The 25028-nt window shown below is 44.7% G+C and overlaps 1 protein-coding gene across 4 annotated transcripts in view; it reads right to left on the reverse strand.

Moving 5' to 3' along the window:
- The window catches only part of LOC134350250 (uncharacterized), a 114755-nt gene that overhangs the window by 58095 nt on the left and 31632 nt on the right, over nucleotides 1–25028 (reverse strand). For 3 of the 4 annotated variants that reach the window (XR_010018856.1, XM_063055265.1, XM_063055266.1), the window contains exons 4-5: nucleotides 4346–4387; nucleotides 1462–1503 (exon numbers count right to left, since the gene is read on the reverse strand). Coding sequence is in view for 3 of the 4 variants with exons in the window: in XM_063055265.1 (XP_062911335.1) it covers nucleotides 1462–1503; nucleotides 4346–4387 (84 nt within the window). In the remaining variant the exon portion in view is untranslated. The remainder of the gene's footprint in view (nucleotides 1–1461; nucleotides 1504–4345; nucleotides 4388–25028) is intronic. The other variant, XM_063055264.1, reaches the window with a different exon arrangement.

Consider the following 25028-nt stretch of genomic DNA (forward strand, 5'->3'; position numbering starts at 1 on the left):
ATCGGTGACGGATTGCAGCAATCTTGTTAAAATGACTGATGGTTTACTCTCAGCAGTCATTTGTACATCATTCATCCACCTTTCCCAGCCTGAATAGGTCCGGTCAGTAAGGCCACTAGATTAAGGACAGCTGCGAAACAGACATCGCCCGGCCTGGCTGCTTACCAAACTTGGAGGTGCTGACCGTCTGCAGCTTCGACAGTACCAGCATAATAGGACATCAGAGGTCTGTGGACACCGTGTGGACAGCCTGCAGGATCGTCTACTGTTCATTATTATTATCGTTCACCACTGCAGTCACAAGACGTAGGGTCAAGCACCACATTTCGACAACAAGACCGCCAATGCGCCAAGGATATTCTCTGTTGTTAGCCATCATTGCCTAGTCAACATGCACTGACTGTACAATGTATCAGATCTTCGGATTATTTGGATCAATTGTGACAATGTGGTAGATTCACATGCCGGCAATTGATCATGCGGTGAATCGTTTGGGCCTCCTACATGCAGGGGCACTCTCTGGTGATGCGTGCTACCAAGTAGATCAGTGAGCTGACGCAAAATGAGACTCCGCTTTGCCGTGTACCTTCGCACTGTCTGTCTCAAAATGCTGGATTACCAGGTGGCTCTCCATTTCAGTTCAACGTCCTATTTCCATTTTTACATGACTTTGTGCTGGCATATTGAGGGCAAACTGTCTTTAGAGGAACATTTATTCATATTTCGACTGGATTATTACCAACCTTCCAACATGAATACAGTGTCGACTTCTCCAACTTATTTTAACTCTAACCCCATCTCCACATCTGCATTTCTCTGGTCTTCCTGAAGCTACATCTAAAATTCAATCTACAATTCAATTCAGATATGAAGACTGGTTGCTGCTGTAATTAATTTGCTATATTCCATATCTCCAAATTACGCCCTAACAGCCTCTATACCTTCAGCTCTCTCGATGCTATTTATTGCAAGAGAGCAATACAATCGAGTTACAAGCAAAGGAAATACATTGCATTTGTGTGGCAACAAACTTCAGAGATTCACAACCACCTGGGTGAAGATGATCTTCCTCACTTCATTTCTAAACATACGTCTCTTCATTCTGAGGCTTTTCTTGCGGATTTAAGATTCCCCTACAACTGGTAAGACTCTCCGCATTTCCTGCCACTTAAGTATCAGATGGGTTTCAATGCGATCTATACCTGCAGCCCCAATACTTCTGAACAGCATCGTATAAAAGCCTAGACACATCAACAAACATCATTACATGTGCCGTCTTTACTACTCGACCTGAAAGTTTAACTTGAAGAAGCCATTTCTCAGCAGAAATACATTTTTAATGAAACAGTGTTGCGAAGCAGTTCCTTTCCTCTCCTTAATGGCCCCAACAGTCTCCTCTATGCAGGCACAATCACTTATAAGAGACATGAAGCATAAAATGTATCAAAATGAACAATTTACCTGTTGTCGAAAGAGATGTATTAGTCTGAGAAGCAGTTGTTCCTACAGAAGAAAAACAAAAGTAATTGTTATTTTCAAGGCAAAACGACTTCTGTAAAGATTGGCGCAAAACACTTCGCCTATCTGTTCAAAGTAATGATAATTCTAGACCGATAAATAGAGGCGTGCTTCATGCATCAGGATTAAGAGGAACATGTAGCAAATTTTATTTAATCTCAAGGAATCTATGAACAAATCAGTTATGTTTGTCACTCCTAAAACACTCTGAATCTGTCGGCTGCGTAAGTCTGGGGAAGGCAATCTCTGGCCCCACCAAAAGTGTGATACTAACGCGCAAGCACACTCCCACCCCGCAAACCGCCTGCGGATGCCGAGTGATTCATTACCCTGCTACAAATAGGTGGTATAAGTAACAGTCAGTACACAACATAGCATTAAAAGATTCAGCTTTCTAATTCTTCATTTGACTGAAATGTCAGTAAAGAAACAGCAAAAAGACAGGAAAGGGCCCTTGTTAATGAAACAGTCAAATGTGAAGAAGTTGGAGTCACCGTTTCTGCTTGGTCAATCCTCCTTCGATCTCACACCGAGCTCTGTTGAATCAAGGCACCGCTCCAGGTCGAATCCTACGATCTCTTCTTTCTGGCAGCGTCTCTCTTCTTCCCCTTAAAAATAGCCCCAGCCCCACCTTAGTGTCCCGAGAAGCCAACCCTTAGTCCGGCCATCCTAACTGGATAGCACACAATTCTCCTATCCCTTATCTTCAATAGTAACCCAAACAAGCAGCTTACAAAGAACAGCACAATATGAAATACAGATCTTCAACAGTTTAAAGAAATATGAACCAGGGCATTACACGCTGACAGATGAAATTAACTGAAAGAGAAACATGCAGCTGGACGATGCCTCTCTTATTTTTTTCATGTTTAGCGAGTTGCGCACTTATTTGTGAAAACCAACATTGGAGACCCCGATGCTCTGGGATGATTCCAGAGATATTGACATGTCGGCCAATGTAGTCGCTTTGAAACTGCCGGAGATTTGGGAGCAAAATGGCGTTGCTTGGCTTGTAGAAGGCGAAGTCAAATTCGGGCTGCAATAAATCACCGCCTACAACATTATATATTTGTAGGTGAAAGTATCGCCAAGCAACTGCATGTTTGTGAGAATGGTGAGTCAACGAGAACTCCCACCTACACATGATAAATACCGATTTCAGAATACTCACCTCTTGCAGGTTCTTGGACTCTTGGAGTCTGAGTGCGCCAGACAGTCATTCTCTTGTCCAGCCGGGGTGTTCCTAAGCCAGTGGAGCTACTAGACTATATGCTGTCTCTGCTTGCATTCACTATCCTTGTTTTATTTTTAAAGAATTCTTCATACAAGAAATGTCTAATCAAGTTCACACATCCCTCGCTAATATATCGGTGACGGATTGCAGCAATCTTGTTAAAATGACTGATGGTTTACTCTCAGCAGTCATTTGTACATCATTCATCCACCTTTCCCAGCCTGAATAGGTCCGGTCAGTAAGGCCACTAGATTAAGGACAGCTGCGAAACAGACATCGCCCGGCCTGGCTGCTTACCAAACTTGGAGGTGCTGACCGTCTGCAGCTTCGACAGTACCAGCATAATAGGACATCAGAGGTCTGTGGACACCGTGTGGACAGCCTGCAGGATCGTCTACTGTTCATTATTATTATCGTTCACCACTGCAGTCACAAGACGTAGGGTCAAGCACCACATTTCGACAACAAGACCGCCAATGCGCCAAGGATATTCTCTGTTGTTAGCCATCATTGCCTAGTCAACATGCACTGACTGTACAATGTATCAGATCTTCGGATTATTTGGATCAATTGTGACAATGTGGTAGATTCACATGCCGGCAATTGATCATGCGGTGATTCGTTTGGGCCTCCTACATGCAGGGGCACTCTCTGGTGATGCGTGCTACCAAGTAGATCAGTGAGCTGACGCAAAATGAGACTCCGCTTTGTCGTGTACCTTCGCACTGTCTGTCTCAAAATGCTGGATTACCAGGTGGCTCTCCATTTCAGTTCAACGTCCTATTTCCATTTTTACATGACTTTGTGCTGGCATATTGAGGGCAAACTGTCTTTAGAGGAACATTTATTCATATTTCGACTGGATTATTACCAACCTTCCAACATGAATACAGTGTCGACTTCTCCAACTTATTTTAACTCTAACCCCATCTCCACATCTGCATTTCTCTGGTCTTCCTGAAGCTACATCTAAAATTCAATCTACAATTCAATTCAGATATGAAGACTGGTTGCTGCTGTAATTAATTTGCTATATTCCATATCTCCAAATTACGCCCTAACAGCCTCTATACCTTCAGCTCTCTCGATGCTATTTATTGCAAGAGAGCAATACAATCGAGTTACAAGCAAAGGAAATACATTGCATTTGTGTGGCAACAAACTTCAGAGATTCACAACCACCTGGGTGAAGATGATCTTCCTCACTTCATTTCTAAACATACGTCTCTTCATTCTGAGGCTTTTCTTGCGGATTTAAGATTCCCCTACAACTGGTAAGACTCTCCGCATTTCCTGCCACTTAAGTATCAGATGGGTTTCAATGCGATCTATACCTGCAGCCCCAATACTTCTGAACAGCATCGTATAAAAGCCTAGACACATCAACAAACATCATTACATGTGCCGTCTTTACTACTCGACCTGAAAGTTTAACTTGAAGAAGCCATTTCTCAGCAGAAATACATTTTTAATGAAACAGTGTTGCGAAGCAGTTCCTTTCTTCTCCTTAATGGCCCCAACAGTCTCCTCTGTGCAGGCACAATCACTTATAAGAGACATGAAGCATAAAATGTATCAAAATGAACAATTTACCTGTTGTCGAAAGAGATGTATTAGTCTGAGAAGTAGTTGCTCCTACAGAAGAAAAACAAAAGTAATTGTTATTTTCAAGGCAAAACGACTTCTGTAAAGATTGGCGCAAAACACTTCGCCTATCTGTTCAAAGTAATGATAATTCTAGACCGATAAATAGAGGCGTGCTTCATGCATCAGGATTAAGAGGAATATGTAGCAAATTTTATTTAATCTCAAGGAATCTATGAACAAATCAGTTATGTTTGTCACTCCTAAAACACTCTGAATCTGTCGGCTGCGTAAGTCTGGGGAAGGCAATCTCTGGCCCCACCAAAAGTGTGATATTAACGCGCAAGCACACTCCCACCCCCCAAACCCCCTGCGGATGCCGAGTGATTCATTACCCTGCTACAAATAGGTGGTATAAGTAACAGTCAGTACACAACATAGCATTAAAAGATTCAGCTTTCTAATTCTTCATTTGACTGAAATGTCAGTAAAGAAACAGCAAAAAGACAGGAAAGGGCCCTTGTTAATGAAACAGTCAAATGTGAAGAAGTTGGAGTCACGATTTCTGCTTGGTCAATCCTCCTTCGATCTCACACCGAGCTCTGTTGAATCAAGGCACCGCTCCAGGTCGAATCCTACGATCTCTTCTTTCTGGCAGCGTCTCTCTTCTTCCCCTTAAAAATAGCCCCAGCCCCACCTTAGTGTCCCGAGAAGCCAACCCTTAGTCCAGCCATCCTAACTGGATAGCACACAATTCTCCTATCCCTTATCTTCAATAGTAACCCAAACAAGCAGCTTACAAAGAACAGCACAATATGAAATACAGATCTTCAACAGTTTAAAGAAATATGAACCAGGTCATTACACGCTGACAGATGAAATTAACTGAAAGAGAAGCATGCAGCTGGACGATGCCTCTCTTATTTTTTTCATGTTTAGCGAGTTGCGCACTTATTTGTGAAAACCGACATTGGAGACCCCGATGCTCTGGGATGATTCCAGAGATATTGACATGTCGGCCAATGTAGTCGCTTTGAAACTGCCGGAGATTTGGGAGCAAAATGGCGTTGCTTGGCTTGTAGAAGGCGAAGTCAAATTCGGGTTGCAATAAATCACCGCCTACAACATTATATATTTGTAGGTGAAAGTATCGCCAAGCAACTGCATGTTTGTGAGAATGGTGAGTCAACGAGAACTCCCAACTACACATGATAAATACCGATTTCAGAATACTCACCTCTTGCAGGTTCTTGGACTCTTGGAGTCTGAGTGCGCCAGACAGTCATTCTCTTGTCCAGCCGCGGTGTTCCTAAGCCAGTGGAGCTACTAGACTATATGCTGTCTCTGCTTGCATTCACTATCCTTGTTTTATTTTTAAAGAAGTCTTCATACAAGAAATGTCTAATCAAGTTCACACATCCCTCGCTAATATATCGGTGACGGATTGCAGCAATCTTGTTAAAATGACTGATGGTTTACTCTCAGCAGTCATTTGTACATCATTCATCCACCTTTCCCAGCCTGAATAGGTCCGGTCAGTAAGGCCACTAGATTAAGGACAGCTGCGAAACAGACATCGCCCGGCCTGGCTGCTTACCAAACTTGGAGGTGCTGACTGTCTGCAGCTTCGACAGTACCAGCATAATAGGACATCAGAGGTCTGTGGACACCGTGCGGACAGCCTGCAGGATCGTCTACTGTTCATTATTATTATCGTTCACCACTGCAGTCACAAGACGTAGGGTCAAGCACCACATTTCGACAACAAGACCGCCAATGCGCCAAGGATATTCTCTGTTGTTAGCCATCATTGCCTAGTCAACATGCACTGACTGTACAATGTATCAGATCTTCGGATTATTTGGATCAATTGCGACAATGTGGCAGATTCACATGCCGGCAATTGATCATGCGGTGAATCGTTTGGGCCTCCTACATGCAGGGGCACTCTCTGGTGATGCGTGCTACCAAGTAGATCAGTGAGCTGACGCAAAATGAGACTCCGCTTTGTCGTGTACCTTCGCACTGTCTGTCTCAAAATGCTGGATCACCAGGTGGCTCTCCATTTCAGTTCAACATCCTATTTCCATTTTTACATGACCTTGTGCTGGCATATTGAGGGCAAACTCTCTTTAGAGGAACATTTATTCATATTTCAACTGGATTATTACCAACCTTCCAACATGAATACAGTGTCGACTTCTCCAACTTATTTTAAATCTAAACCCATCCCTACATCTGCATTTCTCCGGTCATCTGAAGCTACATCTAAATTCAATTCAGATATGAAGACTGGTTGCTGCTGTAATTAATTTGCTATATTCCATATCTCCAATTACGCCCTAACAGCCTCTATACATTCAGCTCTCTGGATGCTACTTATTGCAAGAGAACAATACAATCGAGTTACAAGCAAAAGAAAATGCATTGCATTTGTGTCGCAACAAACTTCAGAGATTCACGACCACCTGGGTGAAGATGATCTTCCTCACTTCATTTCTAAACATGTATCTCTTCATTCTGAGGCTTTTCTTGGGGATTTAAGATTCCCCTACGACTGGAAAGACTCTCTGCATTTCCCGCCCCTTAAGTATCAGGTAGGTTTCAATGTGATCTATGGCTGCAGCCCCAATACTTCTGAACATCATCGTATAGAAGCCCAGACACATCAACAAACATCATTACATGTTCCGTCTTTACTACTCTACCTGATAATTAAACTTGAAGAAGCCATTGCTCAGCAGAAATACATTTTTAATGAAACACTGTTGCGAAGTAATTCCCTTCTCCTCCTTAATGGCCTCAAGAACCTCCTCTATGCAGGTGCACTCACTTATAAGACACAAGAAGCATAAAATGTATCAAAATGAACAATTTACCTGTTGTCGAAAGAGATGTAGTAGTTTGAGGAGTAGTTGCTCCAACAGAAGAAAAATAAATGTAATCGTTTTTTTCAAGGCAAAACTACTTCTGTAAAGATTGGCGCAAAACACTTCGGCTATCTGTTTACATAGAAACATAGAAACATAGAAAATAGGTGCAGGAGTAGGCCATTCGGCCCTTCGAGCCTGCACCGCCATTCACTATGATCATGGCTGATCATCCAACTCAGAACCCTGCATCAGCCCTCCCTCCATACCCCCTGATCCCTTTAGCCACAAGGGCCATATCTAACTCCCTCTTAAATATAGCCAATGAACTGGCCTCAATTGTTTCCTGTGGCAGAGAATTCCATAGATTCACCACTCTCTGTGTGAAGAAGTTTTCCCTAATCTCGGTCCTAAAAGGCTTCCCCTATATCCTCAAACTGTGACCCCTCGTTCTGGACCTCCCCAACATCGGGAACAATCTTCCTGCATCTAGCCTGTCCAATCCCTTTAGGATTTTATACGTTTTAATCAGATCCCCCCTCAATCTTCTAAATTCCAACGAGTACAAGCCCAGTTCATCCAGTCTTTCTTCATATGAAAGTCCTGCCATCCCAGGAATCAATCTGGTGAACCTTCTTTGTACTCCCTCTATGGCAAGGATGTCTTTCCTCAGATTAGGGGACCAAATCTGCACACAATACTCCAGGTGTGGTCTCACCAAGGCCTTGTACAACTGCAGTAGTACCTCCCTGCTCCTGTACTCGAATCCTCTTGCTATAAATGCCAGCATACCATTCGCCTTTTTCGCCGCCTGCTGTACCTGCATGCCCACTTTCAATGACTGGTGTATAATGACACCCAGGTCTTGTTGCACCTCCCCTTTTCCTAATCGGCCACCATTCAGATAATAATCTGTTTTCCTATTTTTGCCACCAAACTGGATAACTTCACATTTCTCCACATTAAATTTCATCTACCATGAATTTGCCCACTCACCTAACCTATCCAAGTCACCCTGCATCCTCTTAGCATCCTCCTCACAGCTAACACTGCCGCCCAGCTTCGTGTCATCCGCAAACTTGGAGATGCTGCATTTAATTCCCTCATCCAAGTCATTAATATATATTGTAAACAACTGGGGTTCCAGCACCGAGCCTTGCGGTACCCCACTAGTCACTGCCTGCCATTCTGAAAAGGTCCCGTTTACTCCCATTCTTTGCTTCCTGTCTGCCAACCAATTCTCTATCCACATCAATACCTTACCCCTAATACCGTGTGCTTTCAGTTTGCACACTAATCTCCTGTGTGAGAACTTGTCAAAAGCCTTTTGAAAATCCAAATATACCACATCCACTGGTTCTCCCCTATCCACTCTACTAGTTACATCCTCAAAATATTCTATGAGATTCGTCAGACATGATTTTCCTTTCACAAATCCATGCTGACTTTGTCCGATGATTTCACTGCTTTCCAAATGTGCAGTTATCACATCTTTGATAACTGACTCTAGCATTTTCCCCACCACCGATGTCAGGCTAACCGGTCTATAATTCCCTGGGTTCTCTCTCCCTCCTTTTTTAAAAAGTGGGGTTACATTAGCCACCCTCCAATCCTCAGGAACTAGTCGAGAATCTAAAGAGTTTTGAAAAATTATCACTAATGCATCCACTATTTCTTAGGCTACTTCTTTAAGCACTCTGGGATGCAGACCATCTGGCCCTGGGGATTTATCTGCCTTTAATCCCTTCAATTTACCCAACACCACTTCCCTACTAACATGTATTTCCCTCAGTTCCTCCATCTCACTGGACCCTCTGTCCCCTACTATTTCCAGAAGATTATTTATGTCCTCCTCAGTGAAGACAGAACCAAAGTAATTATTCAATTGGTCAGCCATGTCCTTGCTCCCCATAATCAATTCACCTGTTTCTTTCTGTAGGGGACCTGTCTTAACCAATCTTTTTCTTTTCACATATCTATAAAAGCTTTTACAGTCAGTTTTTATGTTCCCCGCTAGTTTTCTCTCATAATCGTTTTCCCCCTTCCTAATTAAGCCCTTTGTCCTTCTCTGCTGAACTCTGAATTTCTCCCAGTCCTCAGGTGAGCCACTTTTTCTGGCTAATTTGTATGCTTCTTCTTTGGAATTGATACTATCCTTAATTTCCCTTGTCAGCCACGGGTGCACTACCTTCCTCGATTCATTCTTTTGCCAAACTGGGATGAACAATTGTTGTAGTTCATCCATGCGCTCTTTAAATGCTTGCCATTGCATATCCACCGTCAACCCTTTAAGTGTCATTTGCCTGTCTATCTTAGCTAATTCACGTCTCATACCTTCAAAGTTACCCTTCTTTAAGTTCAGAACCTTTGTTTCTGAATTAACTATGACACTCTCCATCTTAATGAAGAATTCCACCATATTATGGTCACTCTTACCCAAGGGGCCTCTCACGACAAGATTGCTAATTAACCCTTCCTCATTGCTCAATACCCAGTCTAGAGTAGCCTGCTCTCTAGTTGGTTCCTCGACATGTTGGTTGAAAAAGCCATCCCGCATACATTCCAAGAAATCCTCTTCCTCAGCACCTTTACCAATTTGGTTCACCCAGTCTACATGTAGATTGAAGTCCCCCATTATAACTGCTGTTCCTTTATTGCACACATTTCTAATTTCCTGTTTAATACCATCCCCAACCTCACTACTACTGTTAGGTGGCCTGTAGCCAACTCCCACCAGCGTTTTCTACCCCTTAATGTTATGCAGCTCTATCCATATCGATTCCACATCTTCCTGGCTTATGTCCTTCCTTTCTATCGCGTTAATCTCCTCTCTAACCAGCAACGCCACCCCACCTCCTTTTCTTTCACGTTTAAAGTAATGATTAATTCTAGACTGATAAATAGACGTGTGCTTCATGCATCAGGATTAAGAGGAACATGCAGCAAATTTTATTGAATCTCAAGGAATCTATGAACAAATCAGTTATGTTTGTAACTCCTAAAACACTGTGATTCTGTGGCTGTGTAAGTCTGGCGAAGGCAATCTCCGGCCCGACCGAAAGTGTGAGATTAACGCCCAAGCACAACCCCCGCCCCCCGCCCAAACCCTCTGTGGATGTCGAGTGATTCATTACCCTGCTACAAATAATTGGTATAAATAGCAAACAGTACACAACATACCATGAAAAGATATAGCTTTCTAAGTTTTCATTTGACTGAGAGGTCAGTAAAGAAACAGCAAAAAGAGAGGAAAGGGACCTTTTTAATGAAACAGTCAAACGTGAAGAAGTTGGAGCTCACGGTTTCCCCTTCACCAATCCTCCTTCGATCTCACACCGAGCTTTGTTGAATCATGGCACCGCTCCGGGTCGAATCCTATGATTTCTTCTTTCTGGCATCTTCTCTCCTCTTCCCCTTAATAATAGCCCCAAGCCCCACCTTAGTGTCCCTCACTCGAGAAGCCAACCCTTAATCCGGCCATCCTAATTGGATGGCTCACAATTCTCCTATCACTTATCTTCAATAGTAACCCAAACAAGCAGCTTGCAAAGAACAGCACAATATGAAATACAGATCTTCAACAGTTTAAAGAAATTTGAACCAGGGCATTACACGCTGAAAGATAAAATTAACTGAAAGATAAACATGCAGCTGGGCGATGCCTGTCTTATTTTTGATTTTTTCATGTTTAGCGAGATGCGGACTTATTGGTGAAAATGGACATTGGAGACCCCAATGCTCCAGGATGATTCCAGAGATGTTGTCTCTCACAACACGCTGGAGGAACTCAGCAGGTCGGGCAGCATCCGTGGGAAAGATCGGCTGACGTTTCGGGCCCGAACCCTTCGTCAGTACTGAAGAGGGAAGGGGCAGAGGCCCTATAAAGAAGGTGGGGGGAGGGTGGGAAGGAGAAGGCTGGTAGGTTCCAAGTGAAAAAACAGTAAGGGGAAAGATAAAGGGGTGGGGGAGGGGAAGCACGGGAGTGATAGGCAGGAAAGGTGAAGAAGGAACGGGGAAAACACAATGGGTAGTAGAAGGAGGTGGAACTATGAGGGAGGTGATACGCAGCTGGAGGAGGGGGCAGAGTGACATAGGGATAGAGGAAGGGAGGGGGAGGGAACTACCAGAAGTTGGAGAATTCTATGTTCATACAAAGGGGCTGGAGACTACCTAGACGGTATATGAGGTGTTGCTCCTCCAACCTGAGTTTAGCCTCATCATGGCAGTAGAGGAGGCCATGTATGGACAGATCTGAATGGGAGTGGGAAGCTGAGTTGAAGTGGGTAGCAACCGGGAGATCCTGTCTGTTGCGGCGGCGGAGCGGAGGTGCTGGACGAAGCGGTCCCCCAATCTGCGTCGGGTTTCACCGATGTAGAGGAGGCCGCACCGGGAGCACCGGATGCAATAGATGACCCCAACAGACTCAGAAGTGAAGTGTTGCCTCACTTGGAAGGACTGTTTGGGGCCCTGAATGGTGGCAAGAGAGGAGGTGTAGGGACAGGTGTAGCACTTGCACTTATAAGGATAAGTGCCGGGTGGGAGATCCGTGGGGAGGGACGTGTGGACCAGGGGGTCGAGGACGGACCGATCCCTGCGGAAAGTGGAGAGGGGTGGAGAGGGAAAGATTTGCTTAGTGGTGGGGTCCTGTTGAAGGTGGTGGAAGTTGCGGAGGATAATGTGCTGGATTCGGAGGCTGGTGGGGTGGTAGGTGAGATATTGACATGTCGGCCAACGTAGTCGCTTTGAAACTGCCGGAATTTGGGAGCAAAATGGCGTTGCGTGGCTTGTACAAGCCGAGGCTAAATTCACGATGCAATAAATCAACGCCTACAACATCATATATTTCTAGGTAAAAGCATCGCTAAGCAACTTCTTGATTGTGAGAATGGTGAGTCAACTAGAACTCCCACCGACACATGATAAATACCGATTTCAGAATACTCACCTCTTACAGGTTCTTGGACTCTGGAGTTTGAGTGCGCCTGACAGTCTATCTCTTGTCCAGCCGCGGTGTTCCTAAGCCAGTGGAGCTACTAGACTATATGCTGTCTCTGCTTGAATTCACTACCCTTGTTTTCTTTTTAAAGAACTCTTCATACAACAAATGTCTAATCTAGTTCATACAGCCCTCGCTGATATACCTGTGAAGGATTACATCTGGCTTGCTAAAATGACTGATGGTTTACTCTCAGAAGTAGTTTGTATATCATTCATCCTCATTTCCCTGCCTGAATAGGTCCGGTCAGTAAGGCCACTAAAATAAGGACAGCTGCGAAACAGACATCGCACAGCCTGGGTGCTTACCAAGCTTGGACGTGCCGACCGTCTGCAGCTTCGACAGAACCAGCATAATAGAACATCAGAGGTCTGTGGACACCGTGTGGACAGCCTGCAGGGTCGTCTACTGTTCATTATCATTATCGCTCACCACCACAGTCACAAGACGTAGGGTCAAGCACCACATATCGACAACAAGCCTGCCAATGCGCCAAGGATGTCCTCTGTGTTAGCCATTGTTGCCTAGGAAACAGGCACTGGCTGCACAATGTATCAGATCTTCGGATACTTTGGATGGATTGCGAGAACGTGGCAGATGCACATGCGGTGAATCGTTTGGGCCTCCTACATGCTGGAGAAGTCTCTGTTAGCGCGTGCTATCAAGTACATCAGTGAGCTGACGCAACATGGGACTCTGCTTTGTCGTGTATCTTCGTCTGTGTATCTTTGTCTGTCTCAAAAGGATGGATTTCAAGGTGCCTCTCCATTTCAGTTCAAACTCCTATTCCCATTTTGACATGACCTTGTGCTGGCATTTTGAGGGCAAACTCTCTTTAGAGGAACATTTATTCATATTTCGACTGGATTATTACCAACCTTATAACATGAATACAGTATCGACTTCTCCAACTTATTTTAACTCTAAACCCATCCCCACATCTGCATTTCTCTGGTCTCCCTGAGGGTACATCTAAAATTCAATCTACAAATCAACTCAGACATGAAGACTGGTTGTGACTGTAATTAATTTGCTCTATTCCATATCTCCAAATTACGCCCTAACAGCCTCTATACCTTCAGCTCTGTCGATGCTATTTATTGCAAGAGAGCAATACAATCGAGTTACAAGCGAAAGAAAATACATTGCATTTGTGTGGCAACAAACTCCAGAAATTCACAACCACCTGGGTGTAGATGATCCTCCTGACTTCATTTCCAAACATGTCTCTCTTCATTCTGAGGTTTTTCTTGCGGATTTAAGATTCCCCTACGACTGGGAAGACTCTCCGCATTTCCTGCCACTTAGGTATCAGATGGGTTTCAATGCGATCTATGCCTGCAGCCCCAAAACTTATGAACATCATCGTATAGAAGCCCAGACACATCAACAAACATCATTATATGAGCCGGCTTTACTATTCTACCTGAAAGTTAAACTTGAAGAAGCCATTGCTCAGCAGAAATACATTTTTAATGGAACACTTTTGCGAAGCAATTCCTTTCTCCTCTTTAATAGCCCCAATAGCCTCCTCTATGTAGGTGCAATCACTTACAAGAGACACGAAGCATAAAATGTATCAAAATGTACAATTTACCTGCTGTCGAAAGAGACAGATGTAGTAGCCTGAGAAATAGTTTCTCCCACAGAAGAAAAATAAAAGTAATCGTTATTTTCAAAGCAAAACTACTTCTGTAAAGATTGACGCAAAACACTTCGCCTATCTGTTTAGATTAATTCTGGACCGATAAATAGAGGCGTGCTACATGCATCAGGATTACGAGGAACATGTAGCAAATTTTATTGAATCTCAAGGAATCTATGAACAAATCAGTCGGCTGCGTAAATCTAGGGGAAGGCAATCTCCGGCCCCAACAAAAGCGTGAGATTAACGCGAAAGCCCAACCCCGCCCCCCCCCGCCCCGCCAAACCCTCTGTGGATGCCGACTGTTTCGTTACCCTGCTACAAGTAAGTGGTATAAATAGCAAACAGTACACAACACACCATTAAAAGATATAGCTTTATAAGTTTTCATTTGACTCAGAGGTCAGTAAAGAAAGAGCGAAAAGGAAGGAGAGGGCCCTTTTTCATGAAACTGTCAAATGTGGAGAAGTTGGAGCTCACAGTTTCCCCTTCGCCAATTGTCCTTCGATCTCACACCGAGCTTTGCTGATTCACGACACCGCTCCCGGTCGAATCCTACGATCTCTTCTTCCCGGCATCTTCTCTCCTCTTCCCCTTAACAATAGCCCCAAGCCCCACCTTAGTGTCCCCCACCCGCGAAGCCAACCCTTAGTCCGGCCATCCTAAGTGGATGGCACACAATTCTCCTATCTCTTTCTTCAACAGTAACCCAAACAAATAGCTTGCAAAGAACAGCAGAATATTAAATACAGATCTTCAACAGTTAAAAAAAAATATGAACCAGGGCATTACAAGCTGATAGATAAAATTTACTGAAAGCTAAACATGCAGCTGAACGATGCTTGTCTTAGTTTTGATTTTTTAATGTTTAGCGAGATGCACACTTACTTGTGAAAACGTGCATTAGAGACCCCGATGCTCCGGGAAGAGTCCAGAGGCATAGCGCATGTCGGCCAATGTAGTCGCTTTGAAAGTGCCGGAGATTTGGGAGCAAAATGGCTTTGCTTGGCTTGTCGAAGCCGAGGCTAAATTCGCGTTGCAATAACTCACCGCCTACAACATCAAATATTTCTAGGTGAAAGTATCTCTAAGCGACTCCATGTTTCCGAGAATGGTAAGTCAATAGAACTCCCACCTACACATGATAAATACCGATTTCAGAATACTCACCTTTTACAGGTTCTTGGACTCTTGGAGTCTGAGTGCGCCAGACAGCCATTCTCTTGTCCAGCCGCGGTGTTCCTAAGCCATTGGAGCTATTAGACTATATGCTGTCTCTGCTAGGAATTCACTATCCTTGTTTTATCTTTAAGGAACTCTTCATACAACAAATGTCTAATCAAGTTCGCACAGCCCTCGCTGATATACTTGTGAAGGATTGCAGCTATCTTGTTAAAATGACTGATGGTTTACTCTCAGCAGTCATTTGTACATCATTCATCCATCTTTCCCAGCCTGAATAGGTCCGGTCAGTAAGGCCACTAGATTAAGGACAGCTGCGAAACAGACATCGCCCGGCCTGGCTGCTTACCAAACTTGGAGGTGCTGACCGTCTGCAGCTTCGACAGTACCAGCATAATAGGACATCAGAGGTCTGTGGACACCGTGCGGACAGCCTGCAGGATCGTCTACTGTTCATTATTATTATCGTTCACCGCTGCAGTCACAAGACGTAGGGTCAAGCACCACATTTCGACAACAAGACCGCCAATGCGCCAAGGATATTCTCTGTTGTTAGCCATCATTGCCTAGTCAACATGCACTGACTGTACAATGTATCAGATCTTCGGATTATTTGGATCAATTGCGACAATGTGGCAGATTCACATGCCGGCAATTGATCATGCGGTGAATCGTTTGGGCCTCCTACATGCAGGGGCACTCTCTGGTGATGCGTGCTACCAAGTAGATCAGTGAGCTGACGCAAAATGAGACTCCGCTTTGTCGTGTACCTTCGCACTGTCTGTCTCAAAATGCTGGATTACCAGGTGGCTCTCCATTTCAGTTCAACATCCTATTTCCATTTTTACATGACCTTGTGCTGGCATATTGAGGGCAAACTCTCTTTAGAGGAACATTTATTCGACTGGATTATTACCAACCTTCTAACATGAATACAGTATTGACTTATCCAATTTATTTTAACTCTAAACCCATCCCTACATCTGCATTTCTCCGGTCATCTGAAGCTACATCTGAAATTCAATTCAGATATGAAGACTGGTTGCTGCTGTAATTAATTTGCTATATTCCATATCTCCAATTACGCCCTAACAGCCTCTATACATTCAGCTCTCGAGATGCTACTTATTGCAAGAGAACAATACAATCGAGTTACAAGCAAAAGAAAATGCATTGCGTTTGTGTCGCAACAAACTTCAGAGATTCACGACCACCTGGGTGAAGATGATCTTCCTCACTTCATTTCTAAACATGTCTCTCTTCATTCTGAGGCTTTTCCTGCGGATTTAAGATTCCCCTACGACTGAAAAGGCTCTCTGCATTTCCAGCCCCTTAAGTATCACGTGGGTTTCAATGAGATCTATGCCTGCAGCCTCAATACTTCTGAACATCATCGTATAGAAGCCCAGACACATCAACAAACATCATTATATGTGCCGTCTTTACTACCTTACCTGAATGTTAAACTTGAGGAAGCCATTGCTCAGCTGAAATACATTTTTAATGAAACACTGCTGGGAAGCAGTTCCCTTCGCCTCCTTAATGGCCCCAACAGCCGCCTCTATGCAGGTGCAATCACTTATAAGAGTCATGAAGCATAAATTGTGTCAAAATGAACAGTTTACCTGTTTTCGAATGAGATGTATTAGTCTGAGAAGTTGTTGCACGTGCAGAAGAAAAATAAAAGTTATTGTTGTTTTCAAGGCAAAACTACTTCTGTAAAGATTGGTGCAAAACAGTTCGTCTATCTGCTTAAAGTAATGATTAATTAAGGACTGACAAATAGAAGCGTGCTCCGTGCATCAGGATTAAGAAGAACATGTAGCAAATTTTATTGAATTTCAAGGAATCTATGGGCAAATCAGTTATGTTTGTCACTCCTAAAACACTCTGATTCTGTCGGCTGCGTAAGTCGGGGGAAGGCAATCTCTGGCTCCACCAAAAGTGTGAGATTAACGTGCAAGCAGCCGCCACTTCAAATCCGTGTGGCTGCCGACTGATTCATTACCCTGCTACAAATAAGTGGTATAAATAGCAAACAGTACACAAAACACCATTAAAAGATTTAGCTTTATAATTCTTCATTTGACTGAAAGGTTCGTAAAGAAACAGCAAAAGGAAAGGAAGGGCCCTTTTTAATGAAACAGTCAAATGTGAAGAAGTTGGAGCTGACGGTTTCCCCTTCACCAATCCTCCTTCGATCTCACACCGAGCTTTGTTGAATCACGACACAGCTCCGGGTCGAATCCTACGATCTCTTCTCTCCGGCATCTTCTCTCCGCTTCCCCTTAACAGTAGCCTCAAGCCCCACCTTAGTGTCTCTCACCCGGGAAGCCAACCCTTAATCCGGCCATCCTAATGGGATGGCACACAATTCTCCTATCACTTATCTTCAATAGTAACCCAAGCAAGCAGCTTGCAAAGAACAGCACAATATGAAATACAGATCTTCAACAGTTAAAAAAAAATATGAACCAGGGCATTATACGCTGAAAGATAAAATTAAATGAAGCATAAACATGCAGCTGGACGATGCCTGTCTTAGTTTTAATTTTTTCATGTTTAGCGAGATGCGCACTTATTTGTGAAAATCTAAAATCTACATTAGAGATCCCGATGTTCCACGATGATTCCAGAGGTATTGAACACGTCGGCCAATGTAGTCGCTTTGAAACTGTCAGAGTTTGGGGAGCAAAATGGCGTTGCTTGGCTTATAGAAGCCGAGGCCAAGTTCGGCCTAGAATAAATCACTGCCGACAACAACAAATACTTCCAGGTTTAAGCGTCGCTGAGCAACACCACGGCTGCAAGAGCGGTGAGTCATCTAGAACTCCCGCCTGAACATGATAAATTCCGATCGTTGAAAACTCACCTTTTGCAGACTCTTGGACTATCGGAGTCTGATGGCGCCTAACAGTTACTCTCCTTGTCTAGCCGCGGTGATGCTACGTCATTGGAGCTACTGGGCCACCTACTATCTCTGCTGGGAAATCACTATCCTTGTTTTACTTTTAAAGAACTTTTCATGCAGCAAATGCCTGAACAAGTTCACATAATCCCTCCCTGATGCACCCGTGGAAGATTACAAGGAGCTTTCTAAAATGACTGACAGTGCACGCTCAGCCACGCAATCCTCCTAATTTCTCTGCCACAAAAAAAAACAGTTAGTACGACCTCTAAATAAGTACAGCTGTGAAACAGGTGTGACTGGGCCTGTGTTTTTGCCACGATTGGAAGTGGTGACCGCCTGGACATACGACATTACCAGCGTACCGGGACAGTAGAGGTCCGTAAATTCCATCGGCTGCAGCTGCTGCTGTCGTCTATTGTTCATTATCATTATCATGCTCCACCACACTCACAAAACATGGAGTGGAACAACACAATTCCACAATTTTCTTGCCAGTCCATTCCCGCATGCGTGGACTGGAGGTTGAAAAGCTGGCAACCGCCAAAGATGAATTTTCCAACATGGAAAGACTTGGTATTGTACAGCAGTCGGACTATCCCTGGGTTTCGGTTCTCCATATGGTCCCTAACTCTCTATGTGGCAATCACTAACCCCTTAAAGAGGTCACAACCTCTGATTGTTACCAGGTTCCACAGATCCAAGACTTTTTGGCACGTTTAGCCGGAAATTTAATTTTTTCCAAAGTCGACTTAACCTTTAAGTGCCTGTGTGCTCAGAAAAGCTTCACCTCTGTGCTACCTTTTCTCGCCGATTATCCCCCGCCGAGCGGAATTACAACGCGATGAATCGGGAACTACTGGCGGTCGGACCCGGATCTGGGCCGTACCCTCCAAATATCCGGACCTGCCTCTCGGTATTTTTTTTTTTGCACTACCTTACCTTCCATTTTCTATTTTCTATTTATGATTTATAATTTAAATTTTTAATATTTGCTATCGATTTGTACTCCAGGGAGCGGGAAGCACAGAATCAAATATCGCTGTGATGATTATAGGTTCTAGTATCAATTGTTTGGCGACATTAAAGTATAAAAGTATAAAGTCAAGCTAGCATTGGAAGAATGGAAGTACTGGCTGGAGGGGGCGGAACACCCATTTGTTGTGTGGACTGATCATAAGAACCTGGGTTATACTCAGACCGCCAAACGTTCGAACTCCCGCCAGGCCCGCTGGGCATTATTTTTTGACCGGTTCAAGTTTTCCCTGACAAACCGTCCAGGGACCAAGAATGGTAAGCCGGACGCGCTCTCCCCTAATACAACTCCAAGGAGGACAGCTCCATCCCAGAGACAATCCTCCCACCATCCTGCGTGGTGGCAAGCCTCACTTGGGAGATCGAGTTCAAAGTAAAGGAAGCCACGACCCTGACCCCGGCAATGGACTCGGCGATCGCCTGTATGTGCCCGATTCCGTCAGATCCCAGGTTCTCCAGTGGGGGCACACATCTCGGTTCGCCTGCCGGCCGGGAGTGATCAGACCCTGGCTCTCCTGAAAAGACACTTCTGGTGGCCTTCCATGGAGGCGGATACCCGTTCCTATGTCTCGGCATGTTCCATCTCTGCCCGTGGAGAAGCCTCTCATCGGCAACATGCGGGTTTACTTCGTCCTCTACCTGTCCCTGGTCGTCCCTAGTCGCACATCACCCTAGATTTCGTCATTGGTCTACCCCCTTCCCGCGGAAGCACCACTTTCCTCACGGTGGTAGACTGGTTCTCAAAGGCGGTGCACTTTGTAGCCCTCCCCAAACTTCCTTCTTCTCAGGAAACCGCAGACCTTCTCGTCCTCCACGTCCTCCGCCTCCACGGAATCCCCGCGGACATCGTCTCCGATCGAGGTCTCCAGTTCGTCTCACAGGTATGGAAGGCCTTATGTCAAGCTTTGGGTGCATCAGCCGATTACCTGGAGCGACCACCTCGCGTGGGTTGAGTACGCCCACAACTCTCTGGTGAGTTCTGCCATTGGAAGGTCTCCCTTCGAGTGTTCACTTGGGTACCAACCCCCGCTGTTCCCCGCGCAAGAAGAGGAGATGGCGGTGCCGTCGGTTCGGGAACATATCTATCGGTGCCTTAAGGTTTGGAAGGAGACACGCACGGCCCTATTCAGATCAGCCGATCGCAATAAGAAGACCGCCGACTGACACCGGACTCCGGCGCCTGAGTACCGACCTTGGCAGATGGTGTGGCTTTCATCCAAGGACATCCTGCTCAAAAATGAACATAGCAAACTCGCCCCTCGCTTCCTGGGACCATTCAAGGTCGAAAGGGTCATCAATGCCACAGCAGTCCGACTTAAGCTGCCAAGACCTATGCGCATTCACTCTATCTTTCATGTTTCCCAGTTAAAGCCAGTTTCCTTCAGCCCCTTGTGTCCTCCGACTGAGACTCCCCCACCTGCCCGTATCATCAACAACCATCCGGCGTACACCGTCCGACGACTACTGGATGTGCGCCGTCGGGGCAGGGGTTTCTAATACCTGGTAGACTGGGAAGGGTACGGTCCAGAAGAGCGTTCCTGGGTTCCCCGCTCCTTCATCCTGGACTCTTGCCTCATCCAGGATTTTCATCGGGTCCATCCAGATAAGTCTGGAGAATCGCCTGGATGGTCCCGTTGAGGTGGGTGGGGGGCGGGCGGGTACTGTCATGGTCCCGTCTGGCAATTCCCCACCTTGCTATTACCTCAGTAATCGGGCCTCAATCCCCTCGTCTAATTTCCAATCATTCCCAGTTCCACTAATTGCACACACCTGCCTTCCATCAGTAAATACAGGATTAAAAACCCTCACAACAAGGAGCTGCCAGTTCGTTGGTCGACTCTAGTGTGAGTAACCTCGTTTCATGGTTCTTTAGGACTGGCAGTTCTAAGTTCCGTATCGTTTTCCTGGATTCTCTACGTGAACTTGTCTCCGTGTCAAGACGCTCCTGGATACCTATTCCACACTCACGACTGTGCTAACGCCTCTCGATCCTGCCTCCGTGCCTGTGTCCAGCACTTGGGTTCCCCCCGCAGCCACGTCCTTGCAACAAGAACAGCTCCAAAAGAGTAACTGCAGTCGTCTGCGGCTGAGTTTGTATGCAGGTAGTCATTACGAGTGCCAGGCAATTTTATTCCTGACTCCGTGACCACCTTGCCAGCCTCTCAACAGCGTTCCACTGTCTTCAGTAAATTCAATTCCTTTGCACCTATTCCTACCTCCCATCTTGAGTTTCTGTTGACCTACATTCCGCCTCATAAGTTGTCGCCCACACGACGCACACCACTGTCCCCTTAGGCCCCCTTACGATGGCCCATTCCACATTTTGGAATGGAAAGAAAACACTTTTGTCAAAGATAACTGGGGTAAACCTGAATGTATTTCGGTAGATCTCCTTAAACCAGCCCACCATGATTTGGAGCATTCCGTTACCACGCCTCTGCCATCACGACATGACCATAAGTGTATCAACACCTCTGGACGAGCAGGAGGCACTTGCGGTTCCTCCACCCCCTCCCCCACCCACCACCCCATGCAAGATAGGATCCAAGCCAGGCTATCCATGCTCACAATGCCGGTTTTAGTGAGATATGAGGGTACAGGGTAATTTAACTGGTGTAATTGTACATAACTCACAACGTTGACATTGAGCTGAGGTTCACCTTCAGAGGCTAGTCTGACGTGATGATATATCACGCGAAGTTCTGTTACTGGACCTTTTGCCTTCAGCGCGTGGAATACAGTAAATGTGTTGTTACAGTTTTTCTTAAACATAAAACGTCTCATGCAGTTTTATTTGCAAAGACCTCCAAACCTGCAATGCCACTCTAGAGGAAAATGGAACCTTCTAGTTTACATTATTAAGATTTCTTTTCATTAACACAATATTTTCTTTCCTCAGTTAATTTCTGACGCCAGCTATCTACATGAACGTTTCTAAAATATTATGTTGACCCTGATATGGCAACCCTAGTGGGATTTTTAATTATGGTAGCATTAACGGAATAATGGTAGCACACAAACCCACAGCAGATATTAGAACTTTCAAAGATCCAACAGCTCAAATGAAAAGAACAAACATAATTTTCCAAATCCAATGCGGAGTCTGGACCAAACACTGTGCAGTGCACACGGCTAGAAAACTATCCACGAGACGAAATGAACATTAGTTACCCGTAACAAGACACGATCCTCTGTCATTCATCTCAGTCCATGAAGATCAAGGGCAGTGGTTCGTCTGGGAAATTTCGAAAATCATGGCAGAGACGCAAAAAAAAAAAGAACTCAAGAGAATCCTTAGAACCTTAGTTCTCAACGAAAGACTCTATTCTCAAACATATTGAACTGGACGCAGTTTACGAACCAATGCATCTGCGGGTTCGGAATACACGTTGATAAGGAAGAAGAATCAATACAAGTTGGTTAGAGTATACACGAGAAATTCTGCAGTTGTGGGAAATCCGGAGGGGCTTAGTAGGTCAGCAGAATCAATAGAAATGAATACACTGTCGACGTTTCGGGCCAAGACCATTTTTCAGAACTGAAAAGAAAGGGGGGAAACAACAGAATAAAAATGTGGGTGGGGGAAGGTAAAGGAGGATAGATAGAAAATGATAGGTGAAGTCAGGTGGAAAGGTATGGTGAGGAAGGAATCGCATAGGAGAGGAGAGTGGACCATAGCAGAAAGGGGAAGAGGGGCCCACTGGGGGGAATGAATGTAATAGACAGGTGAAAAGAGGCAAGGGGAAAGGACGAAGAGAGAAGAGCGAGAGATTATTTTACCAGAAGGAGAAATCGATCTTCGTGCCATCAGGTTGGAGGCAAACCAGATGGAAGATAAGGTGTTGTTCCTCGACCCTGAGGTTGGCCTCATTGTGGCATACGGGTGGGCCGCGGGGAATGGACCTACATGTCGGACGGGCAGGGGAATCGGAATCAGAATTAAAATGTTTCGTCACTGGGAGGTTCCGCTCCTGGCGGATGGAGCTCGATGAAACGCTCCCCTCACCCCGCAATTCACGACGTTCTCATTAATGCAGAGGTGACAGCATTAGACGACTCCAACAGATTCGCAGGGGAGTTATCTGTGTCTATGATCTGATATAACCTGATTTTAGTGCCTGAAATGACCCAGAACTGTTGTGAAATGGTCTAATTCAGGAAAAATATAACAAAAGAATGATACTAGAGGCATTTCATTATTTACAACTTATCCTGGGTTGGAGCCAATAAAAAGTGGGCATAGGCTAGTGTGATAATTCAAAACTCACAGGAGCGAAGTGTAACAAAGGAGGGCTGATAATAATGGATAGCGCGACCCTATCAAAGCTCGGCGCGTCGGGAGTTCGCAGTTCTGTTCCGGCGCTATTTAACGAAGTTTGCAGGTCTTCCTGTACAATGCGTGCCTTTTCCCAGTGCTCTGCTTTTCTCCAGCATCCAAAGACTTACTGGGCAGGTGTTCAAATTGTCCCGTGATTTAGCTGCATGTTAATCGGATTTTTCGAGGGTTGCTAGAGTGGCCTGTCCCAAAAAGCTGTCTGGCTAAATAAAATAATATAAAAAGTATTGACGAAGAGCTTCAGAGGTGGAGCAGCGAGAACTCTGGAGACTTACTATCGCAAGGAAGACCCCAGGCCTTGGGCTGGGAGTTGAAGGGCCAATCATTTAGCCAATAGGGCATCTCCTGTTTGTGTTGTAAGTGGCAGAAGACGTTTTGTTGAGAATGTTGTTTCTAAATGAACAATAACATACAGGAAATGTTGACCCACGTCAATATAACTTCCGTAGGTATTTAATTCATAGAATAAAGTTGAATCAATAACGTTGCGAGTGATTTGAATTAATTAGAGCGTGTTTTAGCATTTCCCTAACCGAAAGTAGTTGACGAAGTTAGGGGGGTCGATATTCGCTGCACTGCCATTTTTCTTTTCCCCATTTCTACTTCATCATCATCTTCAAGCGGTCCAATATCCGTTCTTGCCTACCTCTTACCCTTTATATATGCAAAAACATATACAGTTTCGAGTCTTATTTTATGTTATTGGGATATTCTCCTCATATTGAATCTTCTCCCTGTACGTTTCTAATATGTCCTCTGTTGGCTTTTAAAGATTTTCCAATCCTCTGGCTTCCATAGCCCTTGCCAGATTATATGCCTCCTCTTATGTTTTTATAGCTTCCCTGAATTCCCTAGTCTGAAATGGTACCTTATCCTCCCCTTAGTTTTCTCGTTTTCGCTTTGACAGACCTTTTACTGTGCCTCCCGAATTACTCCGATGACACCCTGCCATTGCTCTTTCATAACCGTCCCTGCTGGAGTCTTCTTCCGTTCAGCTTTGGCCAGCTTCTCCCTCAAGCCTCTGTAGTTACCATTACTACAAAGTAATATAATCTACTTCAATCATTCCACAAATTAATTTTTTTCTTGTCTACTACCAGCTTATTGTTTCCAGTCTATTGGGATATTGAAATTCCAGGTGATTACAACAATACTGGCGATTTAGCATACGTTTTATGTCCCCGGGTGCGTTTTGTACCACACATCCTGACTACCATTTGGAAGACTATACTTTAAATACTTTATACCTTATTGTGGCCAAACAATTGATACTATAACGTATAATAATCACAGCGATATTTGATTCTGTGCTTCCCACTCCCTGGATTACAAATCGACAGTAAATATTAAAAATTTAAATTATAAATCATAAATAGAAAATAGAAAAATGGAAAGTCAGGTAGTGCAAAAAAGCCGAGAGGCATGTCCGGACATTTGGAGGGTACGGCCCAGATCCGGGTCAGGATCCGTTCAGCAGTCTTATCACAGTTGGAAAGAAGCTGTTCCCAAATCTGGCCGTACGAGTCTTCAAAGCTCTTGAGCCTTCGCCCGGAGAGAAGAGGGATGAAAAGTCTGTTGGCTGGGTGGGTCGTGTCCTTAATTATCCTGGTAGCACTACTCCGACAGCGTGCGGTGTAAAGTGAGTCCAAGGACGGAAGATTAGTTTGTGTGATGTGCTGCGCCGTGTTCACGATCTTCTGCAGCTTCTTCCGGTCTTGGA

Source organism: Mobula hypostoma, chromosome 8, assembly GCF_963921235.1.
Source record: "Mobula hypostoma chromosome 8, sMobHyp1.1, whole genome shotgun sequence".
NCBI lineage: Eukaryota > Metazoa > Chordata > Chondrichthyes > Myliobatiformes > Myliobatidae > Mobula > Mobula hypostoma.